The 23,995-nt window shown below is 36.8% G+C and overlaps 1 protein-coding gene across 2 annotated transcripts in view; it reads left to right on the top strand.

The window, feature by feature from the left end:
- Nucleotides 1-23,995, top strand: part of SPTB (spectrin beta, erythrocytic) — a 345,456-nt gene that overhangs the window by 236,004 nt on the left and 85,457 nt on the right. For both annotated transcript variants that reach the window (XM_033951147.1, XM_033951148.1), the window contains exons 25-27: nt 17,280-17,484; nt 20,416-20,790; nt 23,397-23,641. In XM_033951147.1, coding sequence (XP_033807038.1) covers nt 17,280-17,484; nt 20,416-20,790; nt 23,397-23,641 — 825 coding nt within the window. The remainder of the gene's footprint in view (nt 1-17,279; nt 17,485-20,415; nt 20,791-23,396; nt 23,642-23,995) is intronic.

Here is a 23,995-nt window from a genome sequence, read left to right as displayed (position 1 = left end):
GTTCTTATGAATTATCCAACTTATTCAATCTAACTGGGGTCCACAAAGAACAATGAAACAGAAAAAACAAGTTTGCTTCATAGATGCTGAAGCTGTACACCTCATCCTCCAAGACCAAATACGTGACCATCGAGATGCAGAAATGTGGAGGGCCATAATAATAAAAAAAAAAAGTCCCTTTTTGGCCTAAGTCCTTAAATGTTCAAAGCAGAAGCTGCGAGAGTGTCCATAACCAAAACACACGTCCTTGTTTTGATTATGGCCTGCCTCTACTAAACGCCCAGATCACCACTACATCTACAAGTACAGCCCCACAACGTCTACACTTTTTGGCCATAATGAACCAAAAAAATGCCTAAGCCCCAAACATCCAACAGAAGGGCTTTTAGGTGAAGGAAGAGACGATTACAGAATCTCCCCCCCACAATGATCCAGGCAGGAGAGTGCCCAAGCCCTCCTGCCATGTCGAACCACGAACCCCCCCCCCCTCTGACAACATCGTGGCAAGAGGGAGCCCAAGCCCTCTTGCCCTGTTGAACTGCAACCCCCCCCCGACGACATCGGGACAAGAGGGAGCCCAAGCCCTCCTTCCCCGTCGAACCGTGACCCCCCCCGATAACATCGGGGGAAGAGGGAGCTCAAGCCCTCCTGCCACGCGTCAGCCGCGGTACCCCCTGACAATACCAGGGCAAGAGGGAGCTCAAGCCCTCTTGCCCCGACAATCGTGCCCCCCGCCGGATACCAGCAGGCCAGGAGGGAGCCCAAGCCCTCCTGGCACCGGTGACACCCCCTCCAACACGAAAGGGCCAGAAGCGAGCCCAAGCCCTCCTGGCCCCGGTGATGTATCGCGGCAGGAGAGATTGGCCATCTCCCCTGCCGCGATGCAATCACTCCTGTACCCGAACTACCACAACCCGTGGCAGGAGAGATTGGGCATCTCTCCTGCCGCAGGTCGCGGCAGTTCAGGTAGAGGGGTGTTTGCATCGCGGTAGGGAAGATGAGACATCTCTCCTGCCGCGATGGTTGCGGTGGGTGGGTGAGTAGGTTTGCGGGCCGCTGAACTGGTCGCACCAGCGGCCATCAGCTCAGCGGCCCCTTTTTCGGCACTTAGACCTTGTTTGACTTCGTCTAAGTCAAAAAGGTCTAAGTGCCGACTAGGCAACCTGTCAAATGTTTTGGTTATACCTGTTGTACGCCTAGGTGTAGCAGTAAGGGTTCTAATACAACATCAAATAATAAAGGAGATAAAGGACAGCCCTGTCTAACTCCCCTTTGCAATTGAAAACCATCAGATATCATATTATTAATATTTAATCTTGCAATCGGGAAGCTATACAAAGTTTTTACCATTTGTATAAATCCAGAACCTATACCAAACCATTCTAATGCCTGATACATAAAATCCCATTCTACCCTATCAAACGCTTTTTCTGCATCCAATGAAACTGTAAAAGTCGGTTCATCCATTTTTTTTGATAAATTTAACATATGAAACAATAATCTAGAGTTATTAGAGGAATGTCTTTTAGCAACGAAACCCGTTTGATGCATATCTATAATGTGTGGAAGAGCTTTGGCTAATCTCAAAGCCAAAATTTTCGCCAAAAGTTTATTATCCACATTTATCAAAGATATAGGCCTGTAATTTGAAACCAAAGTAGGATCTTTATTTGGCTTAGGCAAAACTATTATTATTGATTCAGCCATAGTACCTTTAATATCACCTTTTATAAGTTGTGTCTGATATAAATTTAGTAAATATGGGGAAAGGACATTTTGAAATGTTTTATAAAATTCTACTGTATAACCATCATCACCTGGAGCGGATCCAACTCTAAGAGATCTCAATGCTGTTTCTAATTCTTTTAATGATATAGGTTCATCTAAGCTCCGTTTTATATGATCAGGAACCTTCGGTCCATTAATTAAATCTAAAAAATTTTTACCATCTTTTTGTCTCTCAAAATAAGGCTCGGAAGAATATAGTTCTTTATAAAATTTTAGAAATTGTTTTAAAATTATATTTGTTTGATTTGTTATTATACCATTATCATCTTTTATTCCATTTATATTAGTTCTTCTTTTTTTTGCTTTAAGATAATTTGCCAATAATCTTCCCGCCTTATTAGAATTTCCATAATACATTGCTTGCTTGGAAAACAAATCTCTTCTTATCATTTTTGAAGTTAATTCATTATATTTACCTTTTGCTTTCAAAAGAGCTTGCAAAACTTCATATTCCCATTTACTTACCAATTTAGCTTCTAATATTTTTATTTCTTTTTCTAATTCTATATATTGTATATTAATCTGTTTCCTAATAAAAGCTGAATATGATATAATATTACCTCTCATAGTTGCTTTAAATGCATCCCATACATTCTCAATAGATGTATCCTTCACTAAATTTATTTGAAAGAAATCATTAATTTGTGTTTTAAAATTTTCCAAAAATTTGTCATCCACAAGCAATGCATTATCAAATCTCCAAAGCAGTCTACCATTCTCTAATTGATCTAATTGTAATTCTATCCATACTCCCGCATGATCCGAAATAATAATAGGATCTATGGAAGCTTTAATCACCTGTTGTACTATATTTGTTGAAACAAAAACATAATCTATTCTTGAAAATGATTTATGAACCTGTGAACAAAATGAAAATTCCTGATCATTAAAATGAAGAATACGCCATATATCTTTCAAATCACATGATTGAGCCAAATTATCTAAACCTAAAGATTTTATACTTTTACCTGGTTTTTTATCCAATAATGGATCCATTACAGCATTAAAATCTCCAGCCACCACTAAATTAGAAGCAGCCAGTGGTAACAACTTACTCTGTAACTTTTTTAAAAATTCTGATTGATTCGAATTAGGGGCATATATATTAAACAACGTCAGGGCATTATTTCCCATACTTATATCAATATGTATCCATCTTCCATGTGGATCTGAATTTATTACCTTAATCTTGACATTACATTTTTTATTTATAAGAATTGCTACCCCTGCTTTTTTACCCTCTGCTGGAGCAAAAAAACATTCTTTTACCCACCCACCCGTTAGTTTCTGTGATTCCTTTATATTAAGATGGGTCTCCTGCAGACAGTAAATATCCGCATTTTGCTTTTTTAAAAATGCTAATACTTTTTTCCTTTTGATTACATGATTCAGGCCATTGACATTAATAGAATATATCTTAAAAGACATTATATATTCTAATACTTATCATTATAATCTTTTTCCCTTCTTCTTTCATTTTTAAAATCAAAAAAATATTCTCTATGACACACATATTTACCCCTAAAGTATCCAATCCCTTATTAATCTTTCCTTTAATAATTCTAATAAATCCCATCTTTTTCCCTCCCTTTCCCACCCAATATATTGACTGCTTAAGGACACACATTGGAACCGTAACCCGAACATTCCCCTCCCCTCTAGGCAACCAATATTCAATCAATATCCCCTTCTATCTATCTATATTAATCTTTACTATCTTTAATCATTTTTTATTCTTGACATTTCATTAATGTATCTTTATTTTTTCCATCAATTTTTAATTTATATTTTCCTAATATTATAGTTTACATCATAAACTTATATCTTAAACATATATTTAATATGGTATTGATATTTTTCTTATATCTTATACTTTTTCTCTTTATATTTTTATTGTCTTTTCTTTAGTTCATATTTTCCTTTCTTCAGTATTTCAATGTCTCATATTTTTATAATTTTTCAGAATGTCATCAAAATCAATCTTGATGTTTTATATTAAAATGACATAGTTTCTGACTTTGAAAGAAAGGCTTTTAGTTTTTCTGGATCTTCAAAATACAAGGATTTATCTCCAGATGATACTCTCATTTTTGCCGGATAATATAGTCCGTATTTATATCCCTTTTCTTTTAGTTGAGGTCTCATGTCTAATAGTTTCTTTCTTTTATTTGCTGTGTTTTTTGCAAAATCCGGCAAAAACCATATTCTAGATCCTTTGTAGTTTAGATTTTTGTCTTTCTTGGCAGCATTTAATATTTCTAATGCTTGTTGGTATCTAAGCATTTTGAATATTAGTGGTCTTGGCCTGTCTTTATTTTCTACATTTTTTACTGGGATCCTATGCGCCCTTTCTATTTCTAGTGGTTGTTTTAAGTCCAGTTGTAATATTTTTGGAATTAGGTTTTCTAGAAATTGTATAGTATTTTTTTCCTTCTAAATTTTCTTGTATTCCAAAAAGTTTAATATTTTTCCTCCTTCCTCGATTTTCGTAGTCTTCCAGTTGATCTTTTAATTTATTCAGTTCCAGACTGTCATTTTTGCATCTGTTTGTTTCACCTTCTATGACCTCCATTTTGTTTTCTAAGACAGTTGTTCTTTTATTATTTACTTCCATTTGTCTATGAATATTTAATATTTCTTCCTTCATTTCAGCCATATTGGTCACATTTTCCTTAAGCATTTGTTTTATTTGTCTCAATTCTTCCATAACTTCTGCTTTACTCAATATATCAGGTTCTTCAGCAGGAAGTGGGATCTTACTTGGTGTAATTTGATCCTGCTTCTGTCTTTTTGCTGACATACCAGCCTCATTTTTATTTTGTCTGGTACTTGCCATATTCCTGAATTTATTTTATATTTTTACAGATTTTACCTTGTCCAGAATCTTTATATTCAATGACTCGTAGATTTTCTCTTTGGTATTTATTCTCTCTGAACTTTTATTTAGTTTCATCAGATGGTGGATATTATAAGTTGTCACAGTTTTTTATCACTTTTATTTTTCTATCAGTTATTTTTGATGTCATTCAGCACAGAAGAAAACAATTAGTTTTTTATCTTCAGGGCTTTGCTTTAACACCGTCAGAGGAGACTACATCAAATTGCTATATCTTTATATTTGACAGGCACCAGCCCTCCACAAAATCAGTCTTTTTCTGTTGTTGGCAATTCAATGCTCAATATTCTAGCTTCACTCCTTCCAGTGTCTTGCCCTCTATATTTCTCCTTATGTCTTGTAAAGAAAACAGGCGAAGGGTTAACTGATCTTCTTGACTCTTAGCCCTCAGGGTCCCAATTCAGCGCTGGCAGGAGAGGGCTGTTTCAAACCACTACAGTTCTAGAAATAAGTTGACAGTGGTTCAGCCATTTAAAAAATTGAAGTTTAGAAATACCAAAAGATTGTTGCAACCGTGAAAAATCAAGCAATCTCCCATTTAAAACAACATCCTTTAATGTTCTTATGCCTGCTTGCATCCAATCTTTCCAGGAAATTTTAGAGCCGCCTATTTGTATCTTGGAGTTCAGCCATAGGGATTGACACAAAGACTGTTCTAAAGGGATTTCGGTTAACTTATTTATACATCTCAGGGTCTTCCAAGTATCAAAAATGGTGTTATTATCCTTTGCATTACTGGGTAGTTTAATGTCCAATATATGAGACAGACGCATTGGGGACATAATTTTCCTTTCCAAAATTAACCACTCTGGATAATGATCCATGAGGTCAGGCAGGATCCAGTACATACCCTGACGCAGAATATAGGCCTGATGATACCTATAGAAATTTGGAAAATTGACCTCTCCCTCCACAATTGATTTTTGTAGAGATACTAAAGCAATTCTAGGAGTTTTGCCCATCCAAACAAATTTTATAAGAATACTATTCAATTTCTTGTAAAAAGAACTTTGAAAATAGATTGGCAACATTCCCATTTGATAACATACGATAGGCAAAATCATCATTTTCACTGTTTGAACTCTCCCCCACCAAGATAAATGTAACGGATTCCATTGCTCACACATTTCTGTAACCTTTAACAATACAGATTTTTCATTTATTTTAATTGTTTCTTCTAGCGTCTTATAAATCCATATTCCTAAATATTTTATACCCTTTTCTTTCCAAAGAAAAGGGAACTGGTCAAACAAACCTTTTTGAGAATGTATATTAAGCAGAAGAATTTCAGATTTATTCCAATTTATTTTATATCCTGAAAATTTTCCAAATCTTTCAATCAAATCCAATAAATGTGGAATAGTAAATTCAGGATTCCTCAAATGAAGCAATATATCATCTGCATATGCAGAATCTTTATATTCTCGCCCAGCATAAGGAATATCTTGAATCTCCTGTTTGTTGAATAGCCATTAAGGGTTCCAATACCATATCAAACAAGAGAGGAGATAAGGGACATCCCTGCCTAACTCCCCTCTCCAGACGAAAACTGTCTGAAAAAGAATTATTTATATACAATCTAGCCAAAGGAGAGTTATATAGAGCTTTGATCATTTGTATAAATCCAGAACCCACCTCAAACCAATCCATTGCTTGGTACATAAAGGTCCATTCTACACGATCAAATGCCTTCTCCACATCTAAAGATACAGAGAAGGCTGGATCCTCCATGGATTTTGTCAAAGTCAACATATGAAGAGCCAATCTAGTATTATTTGAGGAATTTCTATGAGCAACAAATCCGGTTTGGTGCATACCTGTAATATAAGGGAGAGCCTTAGCCAAGCGTAGAGTCAATAACTTAGCCAACAGTTTTCCATCAATGATTATCAAAGATATTGGCCTGTAGTTTGAAACCAATAAAGGATCTTTATTTGATTTTGGCAAAAATATAGTCATAGATTCTGCCATAGTACCTGAAATGCAGCCTTTATTCAGTTGAATCTGATATAAATTTAATAAGTAAGGCAGTAATTTATTTTGAAATGATAAAACTCCACAGTGTATCCATCCCCTCCTGGAGCGGATCCAACTCTAAGAGACTCCAATGCTGTCCGGATCTCCTTCAATGTAATAGGAGCATCAAGAGATCCTTTTATATGCTCGGGAACTTTAGGACCCTTTAATAAATTCAAAAACTCTAAACCATTAAGTTCTTTATTTGAATAAAGCTTAGAAGAATACAAAATCTTATAATATTTCATAAACTGCTTTAATATATTATCAATTTGAGAATGAGTATTCCCATCTGCAATAGCCACAATCTTTTCTTTCCTTTTAAATAATTAGCTAGTAATCTTCCCACTTTATTCAAGTTTCCATAATACAAAGCCTGTTGAGAAAATAATTCTTTCCTAGCCCATTTAGAAGAGATCTCATTATATTTATATTTAGCTTTTAAAAGGGACTGGAATGTATCATGTTCCCATTTTATTATCAATTTTGCTTCTAATTCCTTAATCTTTTCTTCCAATTCAGAGAAATCTTTTTTAGATTGAGAGTTAACATAATCCGAATATGCAATTATATGCCCTCTCATATTAGCTTTATTTAATTTTATTTAAAAGCATCCCATAAAGTTCCCAATGAGATCTCATCTGAAGAATTTAATTGAAAATATTCCTCCATTTTTATATAAAAATTTTCTATAAATTTTGTATCCCCATGCAATGCATTATTGAACCTCCAAACCGGTCTCATTCCATCTTGTCCCATCATTTCAAATTATATCCATACTCCACCACGATCTGATAAAATAATTGGATCAATGGTAGCTTTCCTGACCTTTTGCACAAGATTATCTGAAACAAAAATGTAATCAATTCTAGAAAATGATTTATGGACATGTGAACAAAAAGAAAATTCCCGAGCATTAAAGTGTAGCGTTCTCCATATGTCTTTCAACCTACAAACTTGAATCAAATTATCCAATCCTAATGATTTTATCAATCTACTAGGTTTTTTTAATCTAACAGAGGATCCATAACAGCATTAAAAATCTCCCACCACTATTAAATTATCAGTGGCCAGAGGTAGAAGATGTTAGAGTGTTTTGAAAAATTCAATTTGATTTGAATTAGGTCCATAAATATTGACAAGCGTCAGAGTGTCATTACCTAAACTCATGATCACATGTACCCATCTTCCCATAGGATCAGCTGATATCAATTTAAATGTCGCATTACATTTTTTATTCACTAATATGGCAACTCCCCCCCCCCCCTTTTTTCCAAAAGCAGGAGCACAGAAACATTGTTTGACCCAGCCTCCTTCTAGCTTTTTAGATTCTATATCGGACAAATGGGTCTCTTGTATATAATATATGTCCGCATTTTGTTTTTTAAGGAAAGTAAGTGGGGTGTTTTTTCTTTTTATAGGTTGATTAAGCCCATTGACATTTAATGTAAATAATTTCAAACACATTTTAAAATTTTAAATGAATTCCCTAATGAGTAAATAAACAAATATGACATATTGCAATTTATCTTATAAATCATGCATATCCAGAGCCCAACCCTCCCAAAAACCCTCCCCTTTCCCTCCCCCCAACCCAATAAATTACACGAATACTTGAAAGCACTTATCTAGACTAGCAATTAACAGCTCCCCCCAGGCAACATAAATCAACCAGATTAAAAAATTATAGATTCTTCCCATACCATTACCATACATATTACCTAGATTAAACTAAAGTAGTATAACATTATTATTAAATGATTAAAATAAACGGATCATAGTCCATTACAACTATATATCTTATCATAGCAAACACAAAAGAATTTCCTCCCCTAAAAATAAATATTTACCAATTAAAATTGAATTAAAAATATATAGCATAACAATTTTAGTTAATGAATTACATTATATAGATAACTCATTATATTGAATAAATAGACAGATAAATACCCTATTAAATTAGAAATATGTAGATAATTAATCTAATATAATAAAACGCTAGGCCGCGCATGCGTACTTCCTCTGCGTGCGCTGGTTTTCCGTGAGCTGTAGCGACCCGCAGGTAGGAGTGCGCATGCGCTGCTTAGGGTTCCGTTTTTCTGTCTGTCCTGCTCCCTGCTGCTCCTTGCCATATTGTATTTTTTAGTTGAAAGATGCAGCGGTGGCTCCTCTCACGATCCCCGCCTGTGTCGGACTTCCAACGCAGGTGGGGATTATGAGATGAGCCACCGCCACCGAAGCTCCGACTTGAACTGCCAGTTGGCCAGCTCCCTTGCCAGAGTTATTTTTTCAGTTTAAAGGTGCCGCCGCGGCTCCTGTCACCAGCCGCACCTGCTTCAGAAAACACTTCTAATGCAGGCAGGGATCGTTAGAGGAGCCGCCGTGGCACCTTTAAACTGAAAAATAACTCCGCCGAGGGAGTCGGCAAGATCACCACAGCAGCCACTCCCCCCTACCGCCCTCTCGGGCTACTCTCCGGGAGCAGGTGAGTGAAGCCCGGTACTTCCGGGTAGCTAAGGGGCGGAGCGCGGCGCGTGCCCAGGGTCCGGGTGGAGAAGCCGGTGCTGGAGCCGCTCGCGCACATTACCGCTGGTTAAAGCGCCCCGGGAAAGGCCTGAAAGCGACAGGGAGGAGCCACCCCCAACACAAAGATGCCAGCAGAAATGGAACAGGGCTGGATTTTCAAGGTCTGCTTGACTTCAAGCATTTATTTCTCGATAACAATGTTCTCAGCTTTTTTGAAGTTCAAATGCAGACTGCTTGGGAGGGGGGAAGGAAGGGAGGCCTACTGCTGGACAGGGGGAGCAGGAAAAGGTGCTGATGGACAGGGGAGAAAAGGAAGGGAGGCCTACTTCTGGACAGGGGGGAGGTAAAACAAAGGGAGAAGGGCTGCTGCTGGATAAGGGGAGCAGTGAAGGGGTGGTGGTGGACACAGGGGAGGTAAAAGGAAGGGAGAATGGACAGGGGGAGCATGCAAGGGGTGGTGGTGGACAGCCAAAAGAAAGACAGAAATACAGAAAGCGGCTAAGGAGACAGAGAGAGAAAGAAATAAAGACAGACACACATATATATTCTAGCACCCGTTAATGTAACGGGCTATTCAGTGAGGGTCTGGGCAGGGAGAGCGACAGAAAGAAAAAAAGATAGAAATAAATAAATAAAGATAGACAGCGGGAGGGAGAAAGAAAGATAGAAGGAGAGAGACAGAAAGAAAAAAGATAGATGGGGCAGGGAGAGAGATAGAAAGGAAGAAAGAGACAGGGGGCAGGAGAAAGACAGACAGACATCTATTCTAGCACCCGTTAATGTAACGGGCTTAAACACTAGTACTTAATAATACTCTTAAATATAATAAATAAATAATTAATTATCTATTACTATCCAATTTTTAATAATTAATGATAATTATATATAATTAATCTGGAGGTAATTAATATTTAAGGAAATTTATAATTAAGTACCTTAATGTACTTCTTAATATTCAATCATACAAAGGGACATCATTCATTAACCCAGATTTCAGAAGGATCTTAAAAATAAATTTAAAAAATTGCCTATCAATATATTAAAAATGATTATAATTATTAGAACATAGACATTAGAAGTTAATTATATAATATACTAACAGATCATAAAAAGAAAATTATTTTAGGAACATACACAGCAAATTTATGTTATTTCAACACTAGCATAGTTTGGAAATTTCTCTTAAAGTTAAAGAATTATAATGATTTCACCCAGCATCTAAAAAAAAACAAATTATCAAATCTATTTTTATACAGAAAGTATACATAGTAAGTACATCCATGTATAATTATTACATTTTCCATCCTAAAGACTATCATACAAGCAAATTGACCAATAAATTAAATTAAGGAATTTTAGTCTAATGACTAAGGATCAACCCAATTAAATAATAACAAAAAGGAAACAGCCAAAATTTTATATACCCCTTCTGTATGAATCACACTGACAGAGATTTCTTGCAAAGGTTCTTACAAATACTTTAGTCAGCCATATTGTATCATAGGAGGTGAATAAAAATCTCCAACCAGAATCTTTCAGTGCTCTAACTCCTTCTGATTTAAGAGATGACACACACAGGATTGAACAAAGAATAGTCATTCAGCAGATACGAGTAAAGTTCACTTGATCTCCGTATGTAAGTGATTTCCGTTTTCCTCTGAGTAAAATATAACATCGTTGTTGTTGAATATAAGTCTCAAGTCAGAATGTTTCAGAACTCTAACTCCATCCGATTTAAAAATTAGCAATCGCAGGAGTGAACAAGGAATATCCATACAGCGGCCACGAAAAAACTCAGTTATTCTCCGTATGTAAGTGACTTCAGTTTTCCTATGTTTAATCTATGACGTTGTTAATAATGTTATTCGCTTTTCAGGAGTTGAATATAGGCATGCCAAACTACCATCTGCCAATGGCAGAAAGCCTAATATGCAGTTTCCTTTCCATCAATGTCCTAACATTGTTGCAGGAAGTAGAAATTAAAGCGGAACAAGAAAAAGTTATCCAATCCATGTCCGCAGATGGAATACTGTATTATGCTCATCTGTTAAGCTGTTAAACTGTTACTTTTTGAAACTCTTTCCTTTCCATTAAGCCTTATCTTTGACATAAAACAAAACCGTTTCCTTCAGTCCATGAAAACTGTGAAACTTTAAATGTCCAGTCAATCAGTCCATTTCATTAAGAACCAAACAGACCCACTAACTGAAATTATTTTCATATTAATTTGAATAGTTGTATAATAATCTTCATTCCATTGGAGCCGCTTGCTGTGAAATGAATTCTTTTAGTTTATCTGGGTCGTCAAAATTGGATGTTTTATTTTGATAAGTCACTTTCATTACCGCTGGAAAAAAAAGACCATACTGAGCCCCTAGTTGTTTTAATTGGGACCGTAAGTTTAGAAATTGTTTCCTAATATCAGCAGTTCTTTTTGCAAAGTCTGGAACCAATAAAAGTTTTGCATCCTTATAATTTAAGCTTCTTTTTTGTTTGGCAAACTGAAGGATTTCTAATGTTTGCTGAAATCTCAGAATCACTTGATAAATCTTAACCAATTGTTAGTGTAGTCCTTAGTCACTTCTCTCTAAATCACTAACTATTCTCTGTACTCTTTTAAATCTCTAATCTAATAAAGCTATATGGTGTCTATTTACATATTGCGGCATCATATACACTGTAAAGAGATTATAGGTCTAATACTAACATACACTTCATTATATGTGTTTATGTATATATATATATTAATTCTTCATTTTATCATTTATATGGACCTTCGGATATCAACTGGATCATGAATAATGCCCAGGAATCTCTTGTCTTCATCAGTCCACTTTATTGTTTATTTACTCAAAACTCTAAAATTCATTTAGTTTCATACTTATTCTTAATTTCATAACTCCATAACTATTTCTTCATTGTATTTCATTTTAGTTCACTTCATTTCCTTACTTAATGTCTTTTTCTTCTAATTTAATCTTATTAATTAGCTACTTAGCTTCGAGGTTAGCTCTCAAAAATTCATTAATGCCACCTCTCCCGACATGCAGGTTTTTCTTCAGGGTCGAGGGGAACTGAAAAACATACAAAACTTTTTAAAAATCCAACTCTCTTCTCAGTTTTTGCTTTTTTTAAGAAATCATTCAAACCTTGCAAACGCTAGTGACCTCTCAACTATAAAAACATGCTGAAATCTCAAGACACAGAATATTAACGGCCTGGGACCAGTAAAACCGTTATTTCTCTTTACCGGGATTCTGTGTGCTCTTTCCACTTCAAAAGGATGTTTTGTAGATAATGGTATTAACTTAGGGATAAGAGTTTCAATAAATGCCACCATGTCTTTCCCTTCTGAATTTTCCGGAAGCCCCAGCAGCCTTACATTTCTTCTACGTGCCCTGTTTTCCATATTTTCCACCTGTTCTGATAGATCCTGTGTCAGTTTATAAGTTTTTTGGGCATTCAGTGCAGCCGTTTCTGCCCTTTCCACCCGTCCCTCCAGTTTATCTAACCTAACATTAGTTCCTTCAATTTTATTCAATAAATTTGCCACTTCTTCTATTACTTTAGCTAACTTATCTGCATTGCTCTGTAATAGTTGCCGTATATATTTCAATTCCTCTTTCATATCCAGGTTAACAGGAGAGTCTTCAGGCAGAGGAATCCTTGCTGGAGCCAGCATATCTTGTTTACTGTGTTTTGATTTTCCACCTGAAAAAGCAGACTCAGTGTTAAGTTGTTTAGAAGTGGCCATCGTGAATAAGGAAGATCGTTTTCCCGATAAAAATTTTTTCTTTTGAGTTGAAAATTCAATAAAATATCACCCAGGGAGACAGAGCTAATCAACTACACAGCCATTCACAAGCGCTTTTAAGCCAAGTCCCAAAATATACCAGATTGGTTGTAGTTGGAATGGCGACTCATGTTTCCTCTGCGATTATGCCATGTTCTTAGTATCAAAATGCCTAGGTTATATAAAGAAAACAGAATATTTGTAGATACATGGAAAACCTTAAGATATGTGAATAATTTAACACTTATTCCAATACATAAATCAATAAATCAAACTATATGGCTGAACTCCAAGATTCAAATTGGCGGATTTAAGATCATCTGGAAGTATTGGATGATGGCAGGTATACGTATTTTAGATGATGTTATATCTAATGGCAAGCTGCTTGACTTTTCACAGTTGCAACATAAATTTGGTCTTGGTAAATCACAAAGTTTTAGATGGTTGCAACTGAAGCAGGCCATTCAGGCAGGGTTCCCTGAATGGAAAATTCTTAATAATCAATATAGTTTAGAGTTCTCATGCTTTCAGGTGGACTTCCTGGGACACCAGGCCGCACAGTGGTATAAATTGATATCTGGATTTATGAATAAAAACCGAAAAATTGGTCTTAGGGACATGTGGAGCATTGAGATTAAGCATCAAATTACTGCGTCTCAATGGCTATGAATTTGGTCTTGGAGGATGAGGTGTACAATGTCCGCATCTATGAGACAAACGTGGTTTTTCCTGTTGCATAGAGCAATCTGGACCCCTGTTCATTTACAAAAATTAGATTGCTCAAAGTCTAATATATGTTGGCATTGTCATCTCGAAGCAGGGACTTTAGATCATTTATTGTTCTATTGCCCTTTTATTTTGGCCTTTTGGAAATCTATTCATTTTTCCAACTTGCATCAAGTCCACAAATATTACATCAGTTAAGACTTGTATACATCACTTGAATTTCTTTCTGTCATCTTACATACATAAAATTATACCCTCCCCACCCTCCCTTCTCACTTATATTTTAATCAAAAACATCGTATAAAAATTAAATTCTTATCTATTTATTAAACCTTTAATAAAACTTAATACCACCACCCATGTATAAATGTACTTTCCGTGGAAAAAGGTGTCTAGTCATTGCAATATTTTGTCAATGGCCCCCAAATCTTTTAAAAATTATTATAATTCCCATTATTGAGAATGTCAATGAGAACAAAGAGTCAAATATCATCAAGTAATAACAAACTTTTATTGATAATAACAGGAGTTGCCATGCAACATATCACCAGTAACTGGAAAAATTACAATAATCTTACTTATACATTCTGGTGGAATTTACTGTGCCACATTTACAAAATGGAAAGAGTAATTGCTTTGCAGAATGGGAATTATAACAATTTTAAAAAGATCTGGGGGCCATTGGCAAATTATTGTAATAATTAGACATCATTTTCCACTGATAGTATATTTATACATAGAGGAGAGGGGGATGGTATAAAGTTCTATTTAAAGGTTAATCAATAAATAAGTTTATAATATTTATATGATATTTTTGATTGAAATATTTGAAGGAAGGGTGGGTGGGGAGGGATTAATTTATGTATTTATGATGTAATTTATGTATTAATGTATGTATTTATGATGACATTAGTAAGAAATTCAAGTGATGTGTCAACATTTTTTTAATGATGTAATATTGTGTACTTGTTGGAAGATGATAAAATGAATAAAGAATTTGAAAAAAAAATAAAATTATTATAATTCCCTTTTTGTATGGCAATTGTTCTTTCCATTTTGTAAATGTGGCATAACGAATTCCACCTGAAGGTATAGTTAAGTCTACTGTAATTTTTCCAATTATTGGTGATATCTTGTATGGCAACTCCTGTCATAAGCAATAAAAGTTTATTATTGCTTGATGAAATTTGACTTTTTGTTCTCGTTGACATACCAAACATAATTGTATCATATGATAATGCTACATGGTTTTCTAGTAAACAATTAATTTGAGACCAAATTGATTTCCAGAAGGCCATGACACAGGGACAATAAAATAATAAATGATCCAAAATCCCTGCTTCCAGATTACAATGCCAGCATCTATTAGACTTAGAGCTATCTAACTTTTGCAATCTAACTAGGGTCCAAAATGCTCTATGTAAAAGGAAAAACCAAGTTTGTCTCATAGATGCGGACACCGTACATCTCATTCTCCAAGACCAAATTCGTGGCCATTGAGACACAGTAATTTGATGCTTGATCTCAATGCTCCAAATGTCCCTAAGTCCATTTTTAGGTTTTTTATTTACAAATCCGTTTATCAATTTATACCACTGTGCGGCCTGGTGTCCCAAGAAATCAATATGGGGCCAAGTAAATTGTCTGTTAGAAAATCATGTGGCCTTATCGTAAGATACAGTTTTATTTGGCATGTCTATGAGGGCGAAGAGCCAAATTTCTGCCAACAATAATAAGCTTTTCTTATCCTGACAGGAGTTGCCATACAACAAAAAACATTAAACTGGAAAAATTGGAATAGATTGAATTACAGTTTTTGGTAGAATTCAGTGTGTCATATTTATAAGATGGAAAGAACAATATCGATTCAGAAAGGAAATTTTAATAAATTTCAAGATGTATGTGGGCCATTGACAACTTATTGTAATGAGTAGGAATCATTTTTCCCTAAATAGTACAAATTGAAAATATGGGGAGGGAGGATAGTTTTTTATTTTTCACTATTTTCACTATGTGTTATGTGATATTTGAAAGGGGGAGAGGGTGGAGGTGGGGGGAATTCTGATTTTTTAGTTATGGTTAGATTAATAGAGAAGAATATTTTATATGATATATTGTGATTGGATAGGTTATAATAGGGGTGGGAGAGAAGGGAGGGAGGGGGTTAAATTTGATTACTTTATGTGCATTTTGATAGAAAATCAAGTGATGTTTTCAAGTTCAAATGTTACTTTGTGCTACACTTGTTGTAAGTTGTAAAATGAATAAAGATTTATTTTAAAAAAAGTAAATTTAGCGAGCCAACACTCCGCTATGCGAACCTCATTTGCATGTGGTTTTTTGACTCGCTTTTTAAAAATCATTACAAGAACGGCTTTGACAGCAGCCCGTCAGTTTTTTCTTCAAAGCTTTGAAAATCTTCCCTTCAGAAAAGGGGTTAATTCACTCATCTCCTTAATTGGCTCCTTTTGTCCATAGCACTCATAATGCAAGTAGTGTCTAATACACATGTACTTTGTAAGGTCAGCACTTACACAAGTAGTTCTCATGCTTGCATATGTAAAACACCATGTGATGTTTCTCTTTTCTTTTGAATTCAACAGCAACTGCTACACTCTCATACACACTATAATATCTTCACTCAGAAGAATATATATTAATTCTAAGGCCATATATTTAGATCTTTTCTTTTGAGCATATTTTTTGTAAAGTTATCCTTGTGTTCTATATTCAGAAAAATCTTTTATAAAATACTCAGTGAACTGGGATCATCCCAGATTGGACATCCCTCAGTTTTTACCTAAATGTCCTATGCAACATGGGATTCACTATGTAAAATCTAGCATATCTATTTTCTCAATTGCCGATAAGAATCTCTGGAATAGAGAATGACATGGGGACAAACTTTTCCCCATCCCCACAGGAACTCATTTTCCCATCCTGTCCCCACAAGTTCTTTTCCTGTCCCTGCTCCATTCCTGCAAGCTCCATCTTCATCTGTACAAACTTTAAACACTTTAAAATCATGTGTTTAAGGCTTGTGCGGTTAAGGCAGAGCTTACAGGATTGGGACAGAGACAGTGAGAAAACTCATTGGGACGGGACAGGAAAATTGAGTTCCTGCGGGGACAGGGAAAAATTTGTCCCCATGTCATTCTCTAATCTGGAATTCAATTCCAGGTATAACGAGATTATGTAAAGATCATATGTCTTTCAAGAAATTGCTAAAAACACAATTGTTTGTGGACGCCCTTCTCTAACTCTGTGGTTATTATTTATTTTAGATTTGAATAATTCTGTATTAAGGAAATTTTGTGGGGGAGATTGACTTATTTGTTTACTGCATTTTACAATGTTTGTGTTTGAAATTGTGGATGTAAATGTTTTTGTACATCGCTTAGATTTAAGCGATTCATACATTTTAAAAAATAAATAAACATGTTCTGAAGGCTTAGTTGATTGTAAATTTTAGAGAATGGATGGTAATATGAGAGTTCCTTTTTGTGCTGATTGCCTTGATTTTCTGCATTTCAGTGAAGAAATCATTAGATGCCAGGGTGAGGTTGACAAAAAGTATGCAGGTCTTCGAGACCTCGCTGATAAACGAAGACACAAACTAGAGGACATGTGCCATTTGTTCCAGCTAAAGCGTGAAGTTGAAGATTTAGAGCAATGGATTGCAGAAAAAGACGTGTTAGCATCTTCTCAGGAGAAAGGGCAAGATTTGGACCATATTACTGTAAGTTTAAGAAAAATCTTAATCTGGTGACTAGCTATTTAAATAACCAAACCTTGTCAAAAAACATTTCATTGTAAACATTTCATAGTATTCTTATCAAGTTTATTTGGATGGGCAAAACTGCTACAATTGCTCTAGTATCTCTACAAAAACCAATTGTGGAGGGAGGGGTAAATTTTCCAAATTTCTATAAGCCTATATTCTGCGTCAGGGTATATACTGGATCCTGCCTGAGCTCATGGAACATTTTCCAGATTGGCTATTTTTGGAATGGAAAATTATGTCCCCAATGCGTCTGTCTCTTGGCTTGGACATTAAGCTACCTAGTTATGCTAAGGACAATAATATTATTTTGGATACTTGGAAGACCTTAAGATGTGTTAATAAGTTAACTGAAGTTCCTATAGAACAGTCTTTATGTCAATCCCTATGGCTGAACTCCAAGATTCAAATAGGCGGGTCTAAAATTGCCTGGAAGAAGTAGATGCAAGCAGGCATAAGAACATTAGATGATGTCATATTAAATGGAAACTTGCTTGACTTTTCACTGTTGCAACAAACTTTCGGTATTTCAAAATTTCAATTTTATAAATGGTTGCAAATGAAGCAGGCCATTCAGTAGGGGTTCCCTGATTGGCGTAACTTGACAAATTATTATAGTTTGCAGTTCCTCTGCTTTCAGACAGATATGCTAGGGCATCAGGCCGCCAGGTGATATAAATTAATATCTGAACTTGTGAATAAGAAACCCAAAAATGCTCTTAGAGACATTTGGAGCATCGAGATTAAGCAGTATATTTCTGCATCTCGATGGCCACTTATTTGGTCTTGGAGAATGAGGTGTACAGCATCAGCATCTATGAAATAAACTAGTTTTTTTTTGTTACATCGTTCTTTTTGGACCCTGGTTAGATTGAATAAGTTGGATAATTCTAGGTCTAATAGATGCTGGCACTGTCATCTAGACATAGGAACATTGTATCACTTACTGTTTTATTGTCCTATGATACTGAGTTTGTGGAAGTCGATTTGGGGACATATTAATAATATTTTAGAGTCTGCGATTCCTTTGACCTATGAGGTAGTGATTTGTGGAACTATGTTGCCTGTAAAGGATCCCTTAGATAAATATAAAAGGCAACTATTCTTAATTATGACGGGTACTGGAAATGCCCAGATATCTTCTTTATTGTAATCCGTTGCTATGTTACATCTTCTGTGATATTGAATGTATTGTAACTCTTCACTGTTACTTGTAATCTACTCTTCTCCTGTAATGTAATTCTACTGGAAATGCCCAGATATCATCTTTATTGTAATCCGCCTAGAACCGCAAGGCACAGGCGAAATAGAAATCCCTAATGTAATGTAATGTACAGCTGTACAATTGATTACACGCAACTGGAAAAATTGGGACCGTCTTAGCTTTATGTTCTGGTGGGAAAATCTATTTTTATTGTATAAATGTGAAAAAACAAATGCAAAAATAACTTGCCATTAAAGAAATAAAAGCAGTCTCACAAGAAAGTTAGATTGTGATTCCATCTGTATAACAAAAAGGATAAAATTTTTCTATGATTGAGAGATTGATATACTGAGGAATCTTCGGGTCAACATGAGAGTTATTGGAAAGATCGTGATAGTCAGGGAACACAAAAATTTTTAAATTAATTAGGGGCCATTGATGTCTTTTGTAGAATTATTATAGTTTTAATTTTTTTGATGTAATAATTGCACATCTGTGGTGGGGGGGAGGTGTATGTTTAAACTATCTTCTGATTTATGATTTTTCTGGAGGGAAGGGAAGGGAGGGGGCTTTTATTTGTTAAGGGCTGATGAACTGTTTCTGATTGATTATAAGTGCTTAATTCTCAGATTTATGACATGTATGTTATATTGCACTTTTGTAAGAACTGAAAATTTAATAAAGATTTAATTTAAAAAAAGAAAATACATTGATTTAGTGCTACTATATGGCATCCAGTGGCACAGATAGATGGCAAAATTTTCGAGGGCTAATGGGTAGAATGGATGAGCATGACACATTTCCTCTCTGCCCCTACCTACTTCAGCTTTCCCTTCCCTCTGCCTCTTCTCCTCACTCAGCTTAAAAGTTAAATACCCTAGCAGTCAGGAATCCACAAACCTCACTAGCTAAAGAAATCCACAGTCCACCAGAATTCCTATGAGTGTCACAGCATTGAGCGCTCTGGGCCATGGTAGAAATCTCTATTGTGACTTTGTAAAAAAAAGGGGGAGGGGGTGTTTAGCCGGCTAAGTTGATATTCAGTGCTAGCCAGCTAAGTTTATAGTGGCCACAGATAGACCAGCTATTTAAGAAGCCTGATTTGACTTTCAAACATAGTCGGCTAGTGCTTTAAATTTTGTGAATAGCCAGCTAAGTTGCGTGACATAATCAACTATCCACTAGCCGCTTAGTATTAATATTCAGCCACCATCTCACACTGAATATTAGTGCTTAGCGAACTTATCACTATTTAACTGGTCAGGATCCATTCCTGGCCATTTAAATAACGCTGAATATCAGGCGGACCAACTCTGTACATCTAAATTCCAGTTTGGATGTTTTTTCTAAAACAGCACTCACTATTTCAGAAAGAGGGCATATGTTTGCACATATGCAATAATTTGCTGTGCGTAGCGGTTCCATATTGGGAAAGAGCATGTCCTCTTTTTGAAATAGTTTGCCCTCTTTCCTCATTGTGTGGGCTATTTCCATAAAGTGCTCCTATTAATGGCAAATGACAAACTATGAAATGTCATATTTTTTCTGCTCGTGTTCCTTTGATAATGACCTGCATTAACAAAGGATAAATCATTGACATTTCCTATGCCATTGCAAACAACAGCCCATTCCTAGAAAGGATAGTAATTCTATGCTGTCTTCTAATTAAATATTTTCTTGCCTAGTTATTGCGAGAGAGATTCCGCGACTTTGCTCGAGAGACAGGAGCTGTCGGACAAGAGCGGATAGATAACGTGAACATATTAATTGAAGAACTCATTGACAGAGGCCATTCAGAGTCTGCAACAATTGCTGAGTGGAAAGACAACCTGAATGAGAGCTGGGCAGATTTACTAGAGCTAATTGACACACGCATGCAGATGCTGACTGCTTCCTATGATCTTCACAAATATTTCTATGATGGCACGGAAATCCTCGGTCTCATTCAGGAGAAGCATAAAGCTTTACCAGAAGAGCTGGGCCTTGATGCAAACACTGCAGAGTCCTTGCACAGAATGCACACATCATTTGAACGTGATATCCATACGCTGGGAGTACAGGTATAGGCTAAAAAGAATTCTACATATAACCAGGGCTGGATTTAGTTAGACAAGCTACAATACAGGTTTTCATGTTACAAGGGATTAGGGTTACCAGATGTCTTGGAAAACCCAGACATGTTCTCTTTTTAGAGGACTGTCTGGGCTCCTAGACGGACTTTCCAAAACCCTATGTTTGTCTGGGTTTTGAAAAGCCTCGACAAGCTCTAGCCGCATCTGGAGGGCCTTTGAGCATGTGCGGATGATATCGCATGCATCTGTACATGCTCCAGCCCCTCCAGTTGCGGCCAGAACTCGTCAGGGAAGAGAGGAGGCTTTGTGGGGATGGGGTTGGGGCTGGGGACAGAATAGGGTGGGTCTGGAGGCAGAACCAGGTGTGGCTGGGGCAGGGCAGGGCAGGGTGAGACTGGAGGCGGGGCAGGGCAGGATCATGTGTCCAGGGTTTTCCAGATTAAAATATGGTAACCTTACATTTGTAAATAATGAAAATTATAATATAAAAAAATAGGCACTGCAAGGTGCCTACAAAAAAAGGCACCTAAATCACATCTACACGGACACTTACCAGCGCCAAATGTCAAAAGAGGGATGGTTATGGGCAGGATGGATTTTCAGCACCGCTAAGTGTGATTCTACATCGAAGATAGGTGCCAGAAATGTAGGCCTGTAAAATCCTGGTCTACTTTTCCAGTGCCTATCTTTGACACAGACCGCAATTCTCAAAACGGCGCTGTAGTTTGAATGGCATGTGACTGACGCTGTTTTTTTCAGGCGCCGGCTGATTCCAGCACAGTTTTGAGAATCTGGGCCTTGCCATCTAAAAAATAGGTGTTGGTATGTGCTCACTTGGAAAAGACACGCTAAGGTCAATTTTTCCATGCTTAGTAAAAGGACCCCCTTAGACTTATTTTGTGATGTTACAATATATGGCGGATATATATTTGCAGTTTGATAGAAAAAATCTATTATTACATGATAACATACACTAGTAGGTTGTTCCTATAGGTCCTAACATCACCAGGTAAGGCATTTTTCCCAATCTCTCTCTCTTTTTCTCTGAAACAAGATTGTAAAGGAGTACTCCATGAAGGGGGGTAATTATCAAGGTGCAGTAAAAGTCAGACTTTTATCACACCTTTATTTAATGAGGGACTCAACAACTAGCAGTATGCTCAGTAATACAGGTTACTGATTCTGTGGTACACCAATAATGCATCTTGAGATTAATCTCACAAGCAGTGCTATTGTTCTGTGCTAGAAACATTGGGCTGCAAAGTTGTGGCCTGATGTTCCTGGGCCACTTCAGAAATAGCTCAGCAATGAGGAGTTGCCCCCTCCCCAGAATGACATCCCTCTACCCTGAACACCCCCTTCCAAAAGTGCAGGCAAATCACCTCCTACCCTCCCTTAGCTCCCCCCAGCCTACCTTCGCAATCTCTGGTGTCTAGTAGATTCAGAGCAGGTGCAAGCCCCTCTTGTTCTTACCCCTTCTAGCACTAGGTTCAAAATGGAACCATAAACTCTGTCACGGGTGATCCCCTAGTGTAGTCTCATGATACTGCCATTAGGGGTCAAGCTGCTGTATCAAGGTTCTTATCCAGCAGCCTGAATGCTATGGGTCACCAGTGCTATTTTGAATCTGGTGCTAGATAGGGCAGTAGTGAGTTGGGATCACTCATGCCCTAAGCCCGCTAGACACCAGGGATTACAAATGTTGGCCTCGGGTTGGGGGTATCATTTGGGAGGGGGTCTTCATGGTGGGGGGAAGTATTTGGAGGGAGTTGGCTTTGAGATGAAGGGGTGTCTTTACAATGGGAGGATATGATGCAGGGGGTAGGGAGAAGGAACAGCTCCTCTTTGTAAGCAATGTCCTCTTTATGTGACCCAGGAGTATCAAGCTGTGGCTTTGCTGCCCAATACTTCTATATAGGAAAAAACTGCCAGCTTTTTGCGTACTAAATTATATAAAATTATATGCAGTGTTTTTTGGCCTGTAGTATATCATAAATACACAGAAATCAGAAATAAAGGAGACATTTTACTAAACGATATTCAGCTAACAGTTAATGCAACAGTCGGACACTTTCAGGTCAATTCTATAAGTGGAGATCTCCTTTTATGCACCTGATGCCATGCAGTAGAAGCCTTTTGTATAAAGGCATTTAGGCACTCAAATTTCATTATAGATTACTATTGTAACCTGGCATCATCATGGCTACATCTACACACCCGCAGTGTCACCAACCATAGACCTGGCATAACTGCAGTCACATAAATGGGGTAGCAAAGTGTGTAACATTATTTCCAAGGCAATAGGTGAGTCATTCTAGACATGTGGGTTATCTCTCTATGACCACAAGCCATCTGCAGAAGGAATACACTCTGGATTTTTTCTGTGTCTATGCTGTACTTCACTGGGAGCTCTATTGCCACCTGTAGTTTTTCACTTCTGCATGCAAGCCTGAAGGAGTGTTTCTATTCTGCTCTCCCCTTTTCTACCCTTTTGGGGGGGTTCTTTGTCTTCAGAGCATATTATTGTACAATGCTTTACTAAAAAATCCCCATAAGTAATGAAATAGAGATGAAAAGGATTTTATATTTCCTAGGTTCAACAATTTCAAGATATTGCTACTCGTCTCCAAATGGCATATGCAGGGTTCCAAGCAGTAGCCATTCAGAAGAAGGAACAGGAAGTGGTGGAGGCATGGAAGGCTCTTCTGGATGCATGTGATGTTCGACATTCCCAACTGACTGGCACAGCTGAAAAATTCCACTTTTTCAGCATGGTACGAGACCTAATGTTTTGGATGGAGAACGTTATTAGACAAATTGAAACTCAGGAAAAGCCAAGGTAAAGAGATAATGATATGTTTTGTCTATATAACTGAGGCTGTTGAAGAGTATGAGAGAAGAAGGAGATAGGTCTCTAAATGGGTGGAAATTTAGTTCATATGGTTAAAATAGAGCAATAGAAGATGGGGTAGAAGGTAAAACACAGAATAGCCTCAAGACAAGGGAAGGAAGGAGAGAGAGGCATGGAGCTAGAGAGGGGACGAGATACAGCAGAGGGTAGATGAGAGGTGCAGTGGTTAGAGCTAGAGCCTCAGACCCTGAAGTTGTGGGTTCAAATCCTACACTACTCATTATGACCCTGGGCAAGTCACTTAATCCCCCATTGCCTCAGGTACATTAGAAAGATTGTGAT

Source organism: Geotrypetes seraphini, chromosome 7 (genome assembly GCF_902459505.1).
Source record: "Geotrypetes seraphini chromosome 7, aGeoSer1.1, whole genome shotgun sequence".
Taxonomy (NCBI): Eukaryota; Metazoa; Chordata; class Amphibia; order Gymnophiona; family Dermophiidae; genus Geotrypetes; species Geotrypetes seraphini.
This window is presented reverse-complemented; position numbering and strand designations above follow the sequence as displayed.